General features: G+C 42.7%; 1 protein-coding gene across 1 annotated transcript in view; it reads right to left on the reverse strand.

The window, feature by feature from the left end:
• LOC115131755 (TGF-beta receptor type-2-like) overlaps positions 1–18,587 on the reverse strand; it is a 32,374-nt gene that overhangs the window by 572 nt on the left and 13,215 nt on the right. The window contains exons 2-3 of the mRNA XM_065020537.1: positions 2,412–2,562; positions 1,537–1,727 (exon numbers count right to left, since the gene is read on the reverse strand). Of these exons, the coding sequence (XP_064876609.1) occupies positions 1,595–1,727; positions 2,412–2,551 (273 nt within the window). The 5' untranslated portion in view covers positions 2,552–2,562 and the 3' untranslated portion in view covers positions 1,537–1,594. The remainder of the gene's footprint in view (positions 1–1,536; positions 1,728–2,411; positions 2,563–18,587) is intronic.

Raw genomic sequence — 18,587 nt, forward strand, 5'->3', positions numbered from 1 at the left:
ACACGGTATGACATGGTCAGAACCATGCCAGAATATGTCCTAACAGATGACATAACTTGTCATAACCTGTCATAATATGGTCATTACACTGTCATTACCCATATATTAAGACCTGCTGTGACATATATTGTGTTGTTTTATGGCTGGTTATGACACCTACATTTATTGAAATTAGTTGTTTCACTGCCAGTCATGTTTTTTTAAATCATATTTTAAATACACTTGATGACACTGTCATGAAGCATTATAACCATCCTTTGTCACTTTACTTAGACTAAGAAAATACACTTTAAGACAACGTCCAGAAGCATTATAACCATCCTGTGTTACTTTACTTAGACTAAGAAAATACACTTTATGACACTGTCATGAAGCATTATAACCATCCTTTGTCACTTCACTTAGACTAAGAAAATACACTTTATGACACTGTCATGAAGCATTATAACCATCCTTTGTCACTTCACTTAGACTAAGAAAATACACTTTATGACACTGTCATGAAGCATTATAACCATCCTTTGTCACTTTACTTAGACTAAGAAAATACACTTTAAGACAACGTCCAGAAGCATTATAACCATCCTTTGTCACTTTACTTAGACTAAGAAAATACACTTTATGACACTGTCATGAAGCATTATAACCATCCTTTGTCACTTTACTTAGACTAAGAAAATACACTTTAAGACAACGTCCAGAAGCATTTTGACCATCCTGTGTTACTTTACTTGGAATAAGAAAATACATTTGATTCTAGGACCAAGACTATAACGAAACACTACAGTCAAAATGCCTCTGCGATGTAAAACCTGTTTGCAATCTTGTACCCAAAGGTTGCAAGATCGAATCCCCGAGCTGACAAGGTAAAAATCTGTCGTTCTGCCCCTGAACAAGGCAGTTAACCCACTGTTCCTAGGCCGTCATTGAAAATGACTGACTTGCCTAGTTAACTGACTTGCCTAGTTAAATAAAGGTAAAACATATATATATATATTTGGAGGGTGTACAACAGTAAACAAATGTTAGCATTCATGTGTGACACCTTACTTGACAACCTAATAAGGAATTGCATAAGCGTTTATTACAATATATGGTTGAAGAACGTGTGAGTTACGTCAAAAGTGTTGGTAAACTATATGACCAATTGTCATAGCTAGCCTACATAACACAATCAGCCATGACATAACAGGTGACATAGTATCACAAAAGGTTTTATTTTTTTAACTAGGCAAGTCAGTTAATAACAAATTCTTATTTACAATGACAGCCTAGGAACAGTGGGTTAACTGCCTTGTTCAGGGGCAGAACGACAGATTTTTACCTTGTCAGCTTGGGGATACGATCTAGAAACCTTTCGGTTACTGGTCCAACATTCTAACCACGAGGCTACCTGCCGCCCTATAAAGGTGAAGAAGACACGGTTGTTGCACTCGCATGACCAATCATAATGCCTACAAAAGGCAACCTTGAGGATGACATAACAGGTGACATTGCACTACATAGCAGGTGACATAGCACTACAGAGGGACTCACAGGGGGGGAAGAAAAGGTGGTCGTTGCACTCGTCCTCGGAGCAGGAGCAGATGAAGAACTAGGAGCCTATGTCATTCCTCTCCCTCATCTCACACTTGCTGTTGTTATAGTCCTCCAGCACCAGACCATGCAGCTTATGGGCTGGGTTGTGGCATATCGTGTCTATGGTGACATTGTTGTCTTTCTTCCTCCTGGAAACAAGACAACAGGAGCATTAGTTCCACTCCAATTCATTTTTGACAAACAGAGAGAAAATTTAAGCTAGTGATAAATACAGTAATAAAAGGGAAAGTAACTTTTTGAAAACTAACAAAACACAGTCTAAGCATTATGGTAATGATTTGATACAGAGGTCAGGTTAGGTTGTACAGAATGTATCCCCCAGTTACAAAATACCGCCGTACACGTGCAGTGAATAATACTGAAGGTGCACAAATGGACCTACAAATGGGATACTCAGGTCTCCTGCTGGGTGGTGTGGAGTGTATGTCGTGAAAGCCTTTTTAAGAGGTGTTCCTGTGAACATGGCATTAGGAGTTCAGCTGACTTCAGCTCTGAATGCTATAAATATAATGAGATAATGTGGCATTGCCTTCAGCTTCGAACAGGAGGCCAAATCTAGTTCTCCCCTTTCTTTAGTGGGATTAGTGGATGGGGCACTTTTGGGTTCAGCTACTTAAATAAACCTTGTTCACAGCAAAAGTCGTATTTAAATTACAAATCACCAAACAAGATGATTAATTTCTGCTCTGTCACACATTAACATGCTCCTAGTGTGTCACTGTACCCACTACCCAGCATTCTCTCCTAAGGTCAAGTTTAAAGGTCATTCCAACTCCCAACGAGAGATGATGAGGGGTGCTGTAGTCACTCACCAGATGCTGACACACACGTCCTCTGGATGGGGGCAGATGGATGTGATGCTACAGTCTGTCATACAGTTCCCTGTGCCCGTACAGCTGGTAGACTCAACGTCACAGAACTTACACAGAAGCTTCAGCTTCAGCATAGTCATTGATGAGGCCACTGAGGTGGAGACACAAAGAGATAGGGGGAAAGACATTAGATTGATCGTTTATAAAGGGATATGGTTACGTACAGCAGTCAATAGTTTGTCCATTTAGGTTACTCATGTGTCGTCAAATATGTTCACTCTTCACTGCAGCTCTTCACTTCCCTATTCCAAAGTAATACAGGTCACATTGACAAGATAAGACAGTTGACCGGGATTCCATTTGATCGCGCTCAAATACAGCTTTTAAAGGCAATGTTACCGTGTTCGCTGAGATCGCATTCGAGGTAAACGCCGCAGATGTTGGCTCAAATGGAAATGACCTTTAAATGTTTTGGCTTGAACCCCAGTCATTATTTGCTTTCTTAAATGGGCCTAAACTGTATTGACCCAGAGAAGATGATAACTTTGCTTGACTTAGGAAACTGCCAGTTCCCTCCAAATACACAGACAAACAAAAGGCCAACAAACATCAGAAAGGCGAACTTTCTCATCTAATATATTACATATTAATATGAACATTTCCTACACTGGAAGAGTATGGCCTGTTGAACAAATCTAATCTAATCAAATTTTATTTGTCACATACACATGGTTAGCAGATGTTAATGCGAGTGTAGCGAAATGCTTGTGCTTCTAGTTCCGACAATGCAGTAATAACCAACAAGTAATCTAACTAACAATTCCAAAACTACTGTCTTATACACACAAGTGTAAGGGGATAAAGAATATGTACATAAAGATATATGAATGAGTGATGGTACAGAGCGGCATAGGCAAGATACAGTAGATGGTATCGAGTACAGTATATACATATGAGATGAGTATGTAAACAAAGTGGCATAGTTAAAGTGGCTAGTGATACATGTATTACATAAAGATGCAGTAGATGATATAGAGTACAGTATATACGTATACATATGAGATGAATAATGTAGGGTATGTAAACATTATATTAGGTAGCATTGTTTAAAGTGGCTAGTGATATATTTGACATAATTTCCCATAAATTCCCATGATTAAAGTGGCTGGAGTTGAGTCAGTGTGTTGGCAGCAGCCACTCAATGTTAGTGGTGGCTGTTTAACAGTCTGATGGCCTTGAGATAGAAGCTGTTTTTCAGTCTCTCGGTCCCAGCTTTGATGCACCTGTACTGACCTCGCCTTCTGGATGATAGCGGGGTGAACAGGCAGTGGCTCGGGTGGTTGTTGTCCTTGATGATCTTTATGGCCTTCCTGTAACATTGGGTGGTGTAGGTGTCCTGGAGGGCAGGTAGTTTGCCCCCGGTGATGCGTTGTGCAGACCTCACTACCCTCTGGAGAGCCTTACTGTTGTGGGCGGAGCAGTTGCCGTACCAGGCGGTGATACAGCCCGCCAAGATGCTCTCGATTGTGCATCTGTAGAAGTTTGTGAGTGCTTTTGGTGACAAGCCAAATTTCTTCAGCCTCCTGAGGTTGAAGAGGCGCTGCTGCGCCTTCTTCACGATGCTGTCTGTGTGGGTGGACCAATTCAGTTTGTCTGTGATGTGTATGCCGAGGAACTTAAAACTTGCTACCCTCTCCACTACTGTTCCATCGATGTGGATAGGGGGGTGTTCCCTCTGCTGTTTCCTGAAGTCCACAATCATCTCCTTAGTTTTGTTGACGTTGAGTGTGAGGTTATTTTCCTGACACCACACTCCGAGGGCCCTCACCTCCTCCCTGTAGGCCGTCTCGTCGTTGTTGGTAATCAAGCCTACCACTGTTGTGTCGTCCGCAAACTTGATGATTGAGTTAGAGGCGTGCGTGGCCACGCAGTCGGGGTGAACAGGGAGTACAGAAGAGGGCTCAGAACGCACCAGTGAACATCAGTGAGTACAGTGAAACATTAACCTCACCTCTCAGTCCAGACTACGTGAAGGAATGTATCATTATTGTGAGACTTGACAATTTCACTTTGTAAAGGATATGTGAAACAGACAAAAGGAATGTTCCCTTTGGTTGGGCTTTATTTTGTCGTGAAAAATTACATAATAGTCATGCTATCCCGTGTTTTACTGTTTAAAGAATTGTCTCTTGTTATATGCTAGTGTTTTTTTTAACCTGATACAAACTGGCCTCGTGCTATCTTAAATCTGCACAGACAACGAATTGCCTTTTATATACTGTCTGCTGACTGCCATGTATAAAACATGATGTATTTTTCTATAACATCAGAGACCTGAATATGTTTGTGAAGGTTTCAACTCTGAAACATTCTTGGTGAAGGTTGGTTGCTTCATTTTCAAAAATGTTTTACAATTTTGGTTTGAAAGAATCTGCAGTCTCTCTCTTCCTATAGAATTGCTACCACAATTTGGTGACGAGGATGGGATTTGCTCCCGAGGAGACTGATGTTAAACTGTGTGCGCAGGAGCTGCATTAGGCGTGGTTTAGTGAGTGGATACGCAATTCTGAACAGACAATAAATTACGGTGTAACGGCCGTTGGTGGAAGAAGGTGAGGACCAAGGTGCAGCGTGGTAAGTGTTCATCTTGTTTATTTAACTGAACATTGAATAACCAAAAGAACAAAGAGAACAACCGAAACAGTTCTGTCAGGTGAAACAAACACTAAACAGAAAATAACTACCCACACCACACAGGTGGGAAAAGGCTACCTAAGTATGATTGTCAATCAGAGACAACGATAGACAGCTGCCTCTGATTGAGAACCACACCTGGTGTAACGCCCGGGGTGTAGTGGAGAAAGAAGTCAGGCACAGGAAGCAGAGTTCAGGGTAGCGCTACTTTTAATACACCACAACGGTGAAACGACGCCAACCCAAACAAACGCCCCAAACACGGGGAACTGAACAGTTCAGCAAAATACACACACACGGACAACCGTGACCTACAGTCGTGTACAACCGTACACTGAAAATAAACCCGCACAACCAGCAGGTGGGCCGGCTGGTAAATAAAGCCCAACCAATTATCCTAAACTAAACACAGGTGCAACTAATAAACAGAAAAAGGGGAAGAAAAGGGATCAGTGGTAGCTAGTAGGCCGGTGACGACGACCGCCGAGCGCCACCCGAACAGGAAGGGGAGCCACCTTCGGTAGGAGTCGTGACACCCGGCCAAACACAGAAATCCAAAACATTGAAAATGAACATAGAATGCCCACCCTAGTCACACCCTGGCCTAACCAAAATAGAGAATACAAATCTCTCTATGGCCAGGGCATGACATACGGATGAAACTGATTTTCTTTTAAACATTATAGAAAATCCTGTTCTAAGAACAGGTTGTGCACATTATGTATTTTTTTGTAGCAAAAACACCCCCATTTAGAAATGTTATTGTTGTAGAGTTATTTCTGAATAGGGGATGTCCTAGAAGTAATTATAGGGCAAACATCCTTTTGAAGCAGCGTGACTCTGTAGGAGCAGGGGACATTTCTGATTGGGATCTTTCGAGAAGTATTCTGGTTAGAGACAGGGGTTGTGATACTTTGTTGAAGCAGAGAAGCGGCCATGGGATGATATGATACAACTACGAGTCATGTGATTCCAGGGCACAATCCTGAGATAGACAAACATAAATATTCCTGCAGATTTGATATATATATATGTGAAATTTAAAAAAACATTCTACAAGAAAATGTATTGTACTGCTAAACAGTTGGTTATGATTGGGAAACTAGATATAAATGTAAACCCTACACGGAAACGTGCATTGGAGGAACTACCATATGGGTACAACATTTAAAATAACATAGATTAATTCAAAAGTATTCTGATGGAGAAGAATTTACTCTTTTCAAATTATAAGAAATGAATGACGTTCCTAACCAAATACTATTCATTTTGTGTGTTTGTTTTTGTTTCCTGAGTGTGTGTATTGATGAGAGATTTATATTATGGACGGACGAAGGACCCTATCAGCTCGACTGGCTGCACTGTGTGATTGAATAAAGGAACACATATTCTCCAGTAGTAAATTGGCAGACATTCCAGGATTGGTTATAATACAAGGTATCAAAACCTTTACCAATTAAAAGGCTCAAATACCACAACTACTCTCTGGGGAAGTGGGTATCACAACCATGGAAAATTGTTAAATTGGCATATATTAGAGCCGTGAGTGAGTAAATCTAAACACTCTGACCACGGTCAGGAAGAGGTCAACTGTAGCAAAGCCATAGATGTACTAAAAGAAGCGCAAAAGTATTCTATCAATTCGGCTCAAATATGAAAAAATCCAATCATGGATAAATTTGGCAGCATTTCCCCGCTGACTGGAAATATGCGAGAGCCGATACAAATTCATTGTTTCAACTAATTATGACAATTTGTTAGTTACACTAACTTTATGAACCGCATAGCATATCATTATAGCAGTATTATATGTTAGCTAGCTACATAACATTAGTTGGCTACTAATACATCAAACTTGCCTGTATATTTACTCTATGCAATCTAACTACCCAACGTTTATTGACTTGATTATTCACGTCATTCTCAGATCAACCCTGCTCCTCGGCCAGAGTGGCCAGTGTACACTCTGAACCGTCTGAATTTTCAAACACCCGAAGTTGTAGTAATTTGTTAACAAGCTAGCAAGAGGCTGCATATAGCAGCAGCATCAACTTCCGGGTAGACATGCAAAGCTCAGCTGAAAGGTTACCGTTTCTTTACAGTATACTAAAATGAACTAATAGTATATATTATGAAGTATATACTCATTGAGTATCTGTTATATAGTATATTAGTTTGGGTATTTGTACACAGCTTGGGTATGTGAGGATATTGATCAAATGTGTACGTATGTTTTGATTGCAGGTTTTAAACCTGCTATCAAAATGGATATTGAGGGGGTAGCGGAAAAATACGGAAAAGTGAGTGTAGGGGCAATATTGGCAAAATGTATAACAGGAAAGTATTATATTTATTGGGGACACAGGAAGAATCGAAAGCGATATGACTACTACCCATGTTACTGATTATTAGCATGAAAAGATAAAGAAACTCATATGCCACATTAGTAAACTATTTGGTAGAGCAGGGTCACAAGGCAGCATAGAACAAGAGATAACATATTTGGGGGTTTGGATTTCTGAAGGCCCGAATCACATTACACGTGATCGAGTAGGAACAATACGTTCTTTGGCAAAACCAAACAGTCCTTGTAGACTTGAGAAAACCCTAGGGGTTTTAATCTTGTGAGACACTTTATTCCGTCTTCTTCTAAAATAGATTTATACAATTGACGAAAGGGACGAGGGGTCACGACTAATTAAAGTGGTCTCCCTGTGGACAGAAGTTATCATGTTTGTTTGACTGTAATTTAAAACTTTTTGTTCATCTGGTAAAGTAAACGTTGGTCGGAAAGACAGAGGTGTTGGAGGGCTGAGGTCAGTCTGTTATATCTGGAGTATTTCTCCTGTCTTGTCCGATGTCCAGTGTGAATTTAAGTACTCTCTCTCTCTCTCTCTCTCTCTCTCTCTCTCTCTCTCTCTCTCTCTCTCTGTGAGGACTTGAGCCCTAGGACCATACGTCAGGGCTAGCGATCAAACGATTAATCAGCCTTTTTGGAAGCCGATTACAATGCAATCCACGTGGAAACTGCGTGGCAGGCTGACCACCTGTTGTGCGGGTGCAGTGTCAAAAGGATCTTGTGGCTGCAAGGAGCCAAGGTAAGTTGCTAGCTAGCATTAAACTTATCTTTTAAAAAACAACCAATCTTCACATAATCACTAGTTAATTACACATGGTTGATGATATTACTAAGTTAACTGGCTTGTCCTACATTACATATAGTCAATGCGGTGCCTGTTAATTTATCATCAAATCACAGCCTACTTCAACTTTGCCAAACAGGTGATGATTTAACAAAAGTGCATTTGCAAAAAATGTATCTAACCATAAACATCAATGCCTTTCTTAAAATTATTTTGTGAAAAGAAATTAATGTTAGTAGGCAATATTAACTAGGGGATATTGTCACTTCTCTTGCGTTCAGTGCAAGCAGAGTCAGGGTATATGCAACAGTTTGGGCCACCTGGCTCATTGCGAACTGTGAACTAATTTGCCAGAATTTTATATAATTATGACATAACATTGAAGGTTGTGCAATGTAAGAGCAATATTTAGACTTAGGGTTGCCACCCGTTCAATAAATTACAGAACGGTTCCATATTTCACTGAAAGAATAAACTTTTTGTTATCGAAATGATGGTTTCCGGATTTGACCATATTAATTAATGACCAAAGGCTCGTATTTCTGTGTTTATTATATTAGAATTAAGTCAATGATTTGATATTTGATAGAGCAGTCTGACTGAGCGGAGGTAGGCAGCAGCAGACTCGTAAGCATTCATTCAAACAGCTCTTTACTGCATTTTGTCACGTTCTGACCTTTATTTCATTTGTTTCGTCTTTATTTAGTATGGTCAGGGCGTGAGTTGGGGTGGGCAGTCTATGTTTGTTTTTCTATGTTTGGTTTCTATTTCGGCCTAGTATGGTTCTCAATCAGAGGCAGGTGTCGTTAGTTGTCTCTGATTGAGAATCATACTTAGGTAGCCTGGGTTTGACTTTTGAGTTGTGGGTGTTTGTTTTCCGTGTGAGTGTTTGGTCCACACGGTACTGTTTCGGTTTTCGTTCGTTCACTTTATTGGTTTGTATTTCAGTGTTCAGTTAGTTTCATTAAATATTACATCATGAACACTTACCACGCTACGCTTTGGTCCTCCGATCCTTCTCGCTTCTCAGAAGAGGAGGAGGAATGCCGTTACACGTTTTGCCAGCAGCTCTTAGCAACGCTTGAAGCACATCGCTGTTTATGACTTCAAGCCTATCAACTCCCGGGATTAGACTGGCAAAACAAAAGTGCCTATAAGAACATCCAATAGTCAAAGGTACAGTTGAAGTCAGAAGTTTACATACACCTTTGCCAAATATATTTAAACTCAGTTTTTCACAATTCCTGACATTTAATCCTAGTAAAAATTCCCTGTCTTAGGTCAGTTAGGATCACCACTTTATTTTAAGAATGTGAAATGTCAGAATAATAGTAGAGAGAATGATTTATTTATTTCATCACATTCCCAGTGGGTCAGAAGTTTACATACACTCAATTAGTATTTGGTGGCATTGCCTTTAAATTGTTTAACTTGGGTCAAACGTTTCGGGTAGCCTTCCACAAGATTCCCACAATAAGTTGGATGAATTTTGGCCCATTCCTCCTGACAGAGCTGGTGTAACTGAGTCAGGTTTGTAGGCCTCCTTGATCGCACATGCTTTTTCAGTTATGCCCACAAATTGTCTATGGGATTGAGGTCAGGGCTTTGTGATGGCCAATCCAATACCTTGACTGTGTTGTCCTGAAGCCATTTTGCCACAACTTTGGAAGTATGCTTGGGGTCATTGTCCATTTGGAAGACCCATTTGTAACCAAGCATTAACTTTATGACTGAAGGCTTCGAGATGTTGCTTCAATATATCCCTCATGATGCCATCTATTTTGTGAAGCTCACCTGTCCCTCCTGCAGCAAAGCACCCCCACAACATGATGCTGCCACCCCCATGCTTCACGGTTGGGATGGTGTTCTTCGACTTGCAAGCATCCCCCTTTTTCCTAAAAACATAATGATGGTCATTATGGCCAAACAGTTATATTTTTGTTTCGTCAGACCAGAGGACATTTCTCCAAAAATGTAAATCTTTGTCCCCACGTGCAGATGCAAACCATAGTCTGGCTTTTTTTTATGGCGGTTTTGGAGCAATGGCTTCTTCCTTGCTGACCGGTCGATATAGGACTCGTTTTACTGTGGATATATATACTTTTGTACCTGTTTCCTCCAGCATCTTCACAAGGTCCTTTGCTGTTGTTCTGGGATTGATTTGCACCTTTCACACCAAAGTATGTTCATCTCTAGGAGACAGAGCACATGTCCTTCCTGAGCGGAATGACAGCTGCATGGTTCCTTGGTGTTTATACTTGCGTACTATTGTTTATACAGATGAATGTGGTACCTTCAGGTGTTTGGAAATTGCTCCCAAAGATGAAGCAGACTTGTGGAGGTCTACAATTTGTTTTCTGAGGGCTTGGCTGATTTCTTTTTTCGTCAGGGTGTGCTACGGGTGGGTTGGAGCGAGCGGTCGCATCTGCACTCGGTCCGCAGGTAGTATTACATTTCATTACATTTCATTATAGTACAACGGTTTGATTTGTCTAATCTTAGCAATTTCTTCTTAGCTAGCTACATAGCCGTCTTTGTATCATAGATAATTGCGTAATTATCGTATTTCGTCGTCCTAACGCAGTCTACACTGCCCTGCAGCTAGCCAGCTAGCTAACGTCCACCGTTAGCTAGTCCACCGTCTACCGATTAGCAGCACAACTATTACACTCAACTGAACGACTTGATTAGTGTAGTGTTAGCTAGCTACATAGTTGTCTTTGCTGTCTTCGTATCCAAGATAATTGTGTAGTTTTAGAGTGATTATCTTAATTTACCGAGGTTAGCTAGCCAGCTATTTGTCGTCCTTAACGTAGGAGACTCTGCTAGCTAGCCAACAGCTAGCCAACGTCTACCGAACAGAACTTCTGCACTCAACAATCCGGTCGCATTTCGCTTCGCTCCACAGGTAGTATCACATTTTTCATTTAATTTCATTACAGTACAACGGCTTGATTTGTTTGATCGTAGCTAGCTACATAGCTAGCTACATAGCCGTCTTTGTATCAAAGATAATTGTGTAGTCTAGAGCGATTTCCTAGGTTAGCTAGCCAGCTATTGTCGTTCTTTTAACGCAACGTAACGTAATCAACACTGCTAGCTAGCCAGCTAGCCCCGAATAGCAGCTCAGTAGAAACTATTACACTCAACGGAACGACTTGATTAGTGTAGTGTCAACAACGCAGCCAATGCCAGCTAGCCTACATAGTCAACAACGCAGCCTCTGCCAGCTAGCCTACTTCAGCAGTACTGTATCATTTTAATCATTTTAGTCAATAAGATTCTTGCTACGTAAGCTTAACTTTCTGAACACTCGAGACGTGTAGTCCACTTGTCATTCCAATCTCCTTTGCATTAGCGTAGCCTCTTGTGTAGCCTGTCAACTATGTGTCTGTCTATCCCTGTTCTCTCCTCTCTGCACAGACCATACAAACGCTCCACACCGCGTGGCCGCGGCCACCCTAATCTGGTGGTCCCAGCGCGCACGACCCACGTGGAGTTCCAGGTCTCCGGTAGCCTCTGGAACTGCCGATCTGCGGCCAACAAGGCAGAGTTCATCTCAGCCTATGCCTCCCTCCAGTCCCTCGACTTCTTGGCACTGACGGAAACATGGATCACCACAGACAACACTGCTACTCCTACTGCTCTCTCTTCGTCTGCCCACGTGTTCTCGCACACCCCGAGAGCTTCTGGTCAGCGGGGTGGTGGCACCGGGATCCTCATCTCTCCCAAGTGGTCATTCTCTCTTTCTCCCCTTACCCATCTGTCTATCGCCTCCTTTGAATTCCATGCTGTCACAGTTACCAGCCCTTTCAAGCTTAACATCCTTATCATTTATCGCCCTCCAGGTTCCCTCGGAGAGTTCATCAATGAGCTTGATGCCTTGATAAGCTCCTTTCCTGAGGACGGCTCACCTCTCACAGTTCTGGGCGACTTTAACCTCCCCACGTCTACCTTTGACTCATTCCTCTCTGCCTCCTTCTTTCCACTCCTCTCCTCTTTTGACCTCACCCTCTCACCTTCCCCCTACTCACAAGGCAGGAAATACGCTCGACCTCATCTTTACTAGATGCTGTTCTTCCACTAACCTCATTGCAACTCCCTCCAAGTCTCCGACCACTACCTTGTATCCTTTTCCCTCTCGCTCTCATCCAACACTTCCCACACTGCCCCTACTCGGATGGTATCGCGCCGTCCCAACCTTCGCTCTCTCTCCCCGCTACTCTCTCCTCTTCCATCCTATCATCTCTTCCCTCTGCTCAAACCTTATCCAACCTATCTCCTGATTCTGCCTCCTCAACCCTCCTCTCCTCCCTTTCTGCATCCTTTGACTCTCTATGTCCCCTATCCTCCAGGCAGGCTCGGTCCTCCCCTCCCGCTCCGTGGCTCGACGACTCATTGCGAGCTCACAGAACAGGGCTCCGGGCAGCCGAGCGGAAATGGAGGAAAACTCGCCTCCCTGCGGACCTGACATCCTTTCACTCCCTCCTCTCTACATTTTCCTCTTCTCTCTCTGCTGCTAAAGCCACTTTCTACCACTCTAAATTCCAAGCATCTGCCTCTAACCCTAGGAAGCTCTTTGCAACCTTCTCCTCCCTCCTGAATCCTCCTCCCCCTCCCCCCTCCCCCTCCCTCTCTGCAGATGACTTCGTCAACCATTTTGAAAAGAAGGTCGACGACATCCGAGCCTCGTTTGCTAAGTCAAACGACACCGCTGGTTCTGCTCACACTGCCCTACCCTGTGCTCTGACCTCTTTCTCCCCTCTCTCTCCAGATGAAATCTCGCGTCTTGTGACGGCCGGCCGCCCAACAACCTGCCCGCTTGACCCTATCCCCTCCTCTCTTCTCCAGACCATTTCCGGAGACCTTCTCCCTTACCTCACCTCGCTCATCAACTCATCCCTGACCGCTGGCTACGTCCCTTCCGTCTTCAAGAGAGCGAGAGTTGCACCCCTTCTGAAAAAACCTACACTCGATCCCTCCGATGTCAACAACTACAGACCAGTATCCCTTCTTTCTTTTCTCTCCAAAACTCTTGAACGTGCCGTCCTTGGCCAGCTCTCCCGCTATCTCTCTCAGAATGACCTTCTTGATCCATATCAGTCAGGTTTCAAGACTAGTCATTCAACTGAGACTGCTCTTCTCTGTATCACGGAGACGCTCCGCACTGCTAAAGCTAACTCTCTCTCCTCTGCTCTCATCCTTCTAGACCTATCGGCTGCCTTCGATACTGTGAACCATCAGATCCTCCTCTCCACCCTCTCCGAGTTGGGCATCTCCGGCGCGGCCCACGCTTGGATTGCGTCCTACCTGACAGGTCGCTCCTACCAGGTGGCGTGGCGAGAATCCGTCTCCACACCACGTGCTCTCACCACTGGTGTCCCCCAAGGCTCTGTTCTAGGCCCTCTCCTATTCTCGCTATACACCAAGTCACTTGGCTCTGTCATAACCTCACATGGTCTCTCCTATCATTGCTATGCAGACGACACACAATTAATCTTCTCCTTTCCCCCTTCTGATGACCAGGTGGCGAATCGCATCTCTGCATGTCTGGCAGACATATCAGTGTGGATGACGGATCACCACCTCAAGCTGAACCTCGGCAAGACGGAGCTGCTCTTCCTCCCGGGGAAGGACTGCCCGTTCCATGATCTCGCCATCACGGTTGACAACTCCATTGTGTCCTCCTCCCAGAGCGCTAAGAACCTTGGCGTGATCCTGGACAACACCCTGTCGTTCTCAACTAACATCAAGGCGGTGGCCCGTTCCTGTAGGTTCATGCTCTACAACATCCGCAGAGTACGACCCTGCCTCACACAGGAAGCGGCGCAGGTCCTAATCCAGGCACTTGTCATCTCCCGTCTGGATTACTGCAACTCGCTGTTGGCTGGGCTCCCTGCCTGTGCCATTAAACCCCTACAACTCATCCAGAACGCCGCAGCCCGTCTGGTGTTCAACCTTCCCAAGTTCTCTCACGTCACCCCGCTCCTCCGCTCTCTCCACTGGCTTCCAGTTGAAGCTCGCATCCGCTACAAGACCATGGTGCTTGCCTACGGAGCTGTGAGGGAACGGCACCTCAGTACCTCCAGGCTCTGATCAGGCCCTACACCCAAACAAGGGCACTGCGTTCATCCACCTCTGGCCTGCTCGCCTCCCTACCACTGAGGAAGTACAGTTCCCGCTCAGCCCAGTCAAAACTGTTCGCTGCTCTGGCCCCCCAATGGTGGAACAAACTCCCTCACGACGCCAGGACAGCGGAGTCAATCACCACCTTCCGGAGACACCTGAAACCCCACCTCTTTAAGGAATACCTAGGATAGGATAAAGTAATCCCTCTCACCCCCCTTAAAAGATTTAGATGCACTACTGTTCCACTGGATGTCATAAGGTGAATGCACCAATTTGTAAGTCGCTCTGGATAAGAGCGTCTGCTAAATGACTTAAATGTAAATGTAAATGTCCCATGATGTCAAGCAAAGAGGCACTGAGCTTGAAGGTATGCCTTGAAATACATCCACAGGTACACCTCCAATTGACTCAAATCATGTTAATTAACCTATCAGAAGCTTCTAAAGCCATGACAGCGTTTTCAGGAATGTTCCAAGCTGTTTAAAGGCACAGTCAACTTAGTGGATGTAAACTTCTGACCCACTGGAACTGTGATATAGTGAATAATAAGTTAAATAATCTGTCTGTAAACAATTGTTGGAAAAATGACTTGTGTCATGTGTAACAGTATAACTTTAGACCGTCCCCTCGCCCATACCCGGGCGCGAACCAGGGACCCTCTGCACACATCAACAACAGTCACCCACGAAGCATCGTTACTCATCGCTCCACAAAAGGCGCGGCCCTTGCAGAGCAAGGGGAACCACTACTTCAAGGTCTCAGAGCAAGTGACACCACCGATTGAAACGCTATTTAGCGCGCACCACCGCTAACTAGCTAGCTATTTCACATCCGTTACACATGCACAAAGTAGATGTTCTAACCAACTTGCCATAACTATAGTTTGTTAACAATTTGTGGAGTGGTTGAAAAACTAGTTTTAATGACTCCAACCTAAGTGTATTTAAACTTCCGACTTCAACTGTATATGAAATTCAAATGGTATAGAGAGAAATAGTCGACACGTCATAATTCCTAAAACTTCTTAACTGGAAATATTGAAGAACTGGGAATATTGAACCACCAGCTTTCATATGTTATCATGTTCTGACCAAGGAACATAAATGTTAGCTTTTTTACATGGCACATATTGCACTTTTACTTTCTTCTCCAGCACTGTGTTTTTGCATTATTTAAACCAAATTGAACATGTTTCATTATTATTTATTTGAGACTAAATAGATTTGATTTATGTGTTATATTAAGTTAAAATAAAAATGTTCATTCAGTATTGTTGTAATTGTCATTATTACAAATATATATATGTATATATATGTATAAAAATCGGCAGATTAATCGGTATCGGGGTTTTTTGGTCCTCCAATAATCGGTATTGATATCGGCGTTGAAAAATGATAATCGGTCAACCTCTACTCAGGACTACCTGGCCTGAAAAAAAAGAGAAATAGTAGAGAAGTTTAAAAATAAATAGTAAAATAATAACACAAGGAATAAATACACAATGGGTAACAATAATTTGGCCATATACACAGGATACCAGTACTGAGGAAATGTGCAGGGGCACGAGGCAATTGAGGTAAATTGAGGTACATATAGGTATGGATAAAGTGACAGATAATTAACAGTAATAGCAGCGTATGTGGGCTAGCACTAAATAAACTTTAGTTTGTGCTAAACATGGCTGCTAGAATCTTGACTAGAACCAAAACAAATCCCGTGGGACCTGAGCCCTAGAATCATGCTTCAGGACTACCTGGCCAGATGACTCCGGGCTGTCCCCAGTCCATCTGGTCGTGCTGCTGCTCCAGTTTCAACTGTTCTGCCTGCCCTGACCTGTTCACTGGACGTGCTTCCTTGTGCCAGACCTGTTGTTTTCAACTCTCTGGAAACAGCCGGTGGGGTAGAGATGGGGTAGAGATACTCTGAATGATCTATGAAAATCCAACTGACATTTACTCCTGAGGTGCTGACCTGTTGCACCCTCTACAACCACTGTGATTATTAATATCTGACCCTGCTGGTCATCTATGAACATTTGAGCATCTTGGCCATGTTCTGTTGTAATCTCCACCCGGCACAGCCAGAAGAGGTTTGCTTCCCCCATAGCCTGGTTCCTCTCTAGGTTTCGGCCTTTCTAGGGAGTTTTTCCTAGCCACCGTGCTTCTACACCTGCATTGCTTGCTGTTTGGGGTTTTAGGCTGGGTTTCCGTACAGCACTTTGTGACATCATCTGATGTAAGAAGGGCTTTATAAATACATTTGATTGATTGAAGGAAACAAAGGAAATGGCAAGTTAATTGGAAAGTAAGAATTTCTCATTTGAATTGTTTGGTACTGATTAAGATTTAGCAAAGTGAAAACTAAGGAAATGTTTAAATGTTATAAAAATATTAGATACGGCCGTAGAGGTAGCTCCCAAATAAGTATGGCCTGGCTATTGGTTTGTTTGTTTTGCCCTACATATTACCAACACGCACACATGCACACACGCGCACGCACGCACGCACGCACGCACGCACGCACGCGCACACACACACACACACACACACACACACCGAGTTTGATGTATTGTGTGGGGTCTTTTTTAATTTGGTTGTAAACCAGGTAAGCGGAATGATGGCAGTATTTGAAATGTTTTAATTTGTTTTTTTAAGACCAGGGAAAGAAAAGAGAAATAAAATAAGGCTGACTGACCTATAACCTCTGTTCTGGCTTCCTGATGAGGCCTGATCACATTGGGTGAGATTTAAATGGGTTATGTAAACACTAATAATTAGTAAGAAATTTATATTTTCGCAATAGTCCTATGTGTGACCATGAGAAGGAGAGCGAGAGAGCACTGTCCCTGAATGAGGGACACCTGTCTCTAGTCTATTTACCATTACCTTATGGGATACAATTATTTCTTTATGGAGTTATGCAGAGTTGTAATTCTGATTTGATTTGTTTTTTTAGTTTTTTTTTAGTGTTTTTTTTTAGATGTTGGTTTTTAATTACCGGTCCCCTGGGGCCTTTGGTAAATATGCTAATGTCTTTCTTCACATGTCTGGCTATAAAAGGAAGAAGTGCATTGATGTTGTTTGTTTGTTGTTGTCTTGCTTCCATAACAAATCTCATCAGATTGGGTGTGCTGTAGGGTCGGGATGTCTCCCTAAGGATTGGCCTCCCTGACCCTGTAACTTTGTAGTGAGATCGCCAAGATGATAGGGCCAATTTCGGGTGGAAATGGTTTAAACTGCATCTGCATTCTTATTCTCTTTGAGATTTGTTTTAGAAATCTGACAATAGCCTTCAGTACGGTCCTGCACCACTCCTACCGTCTTTGTTTTATTTATTATTTTGGTTAGGTCAGGGTGTGACAAGGGTGATTTATGCGTTTTTGTCTTGTCTAGGGGTTTGGTAGTGTTTAATAGTCTAGGTGTTATGTACAGTGTTATGTACATTTCAACTGTGAGAGACGATGATTTTTAAGTCATTCATTTGCATTTTATTGCATGACATAAGTATTTGAATACCTACCAACCAGTAAGAATTCTGTCTCTAACAGACCTGTCAGTTTTCCTGAAATTCTTGAAATGTACCTATGATAAAAAATTACAGACCTCTACATGCTTTGTAAGTAGGAAAACCTGCAAAATCGGCAGTGTATCAAATACTTGTTCTCCCCACTGTACATAACACCCCCATAAACATGCCAAATCCCTAGACAAGACAAAAACACATAAATCACCCTTGTCACACCCTAACCTAAACAAAATAATAAAGAAAACAACGAATACTAAGGTCAGGGCGTGACACTCATGTTGTTTGAAGAAACATGTGTCAATGTTCATTACAACAACCTCATAAATGTTTCAATAATTACTTGATCAGCTCGATAACACTAACCATCCACCAACATTCATAGGTTACTTTAAATAAACGTATAACTCACTTTTCTGTTATAACAGAATACTACCAAACATTATCGTTCACCACCAGAAAGTGGAAAAACGAAGTAGCTCCATTTAGAAACGGACTATAAACTCCTCTTCTTTTCATTTACTAAAGCCTTGATAACAGTAAATATCCAGACTTTAATTTGAGACGTTCTTCAGATTTTCTCCGGTCTACTTGTTGTTCTCACGTGTCTCAAGCAGCGTCCGGTTAGAAAAGTAAATAGTGCAGGCAGAACTTGCCGTATATGAGTCAGACAGTATGTATGCACTTT

This window comes from Oncorhynchus nerka, linkage group LG7 (assembly GCF_034236695.1).
Source record: "Oncorhynchus nerka isolate Pitt River linkage group LG7, Oner_Uvic_2.0, whole genome shotgun sequence".
In the NCBI taxonomy this organism is placed as follows: domain Eukaryota; kingdom Metazoa; phylum Chordata; class Actinopteri; order Salmoniformes; family Salmonidae; genus Oncorhynchus; species Oncorhynchus nerka.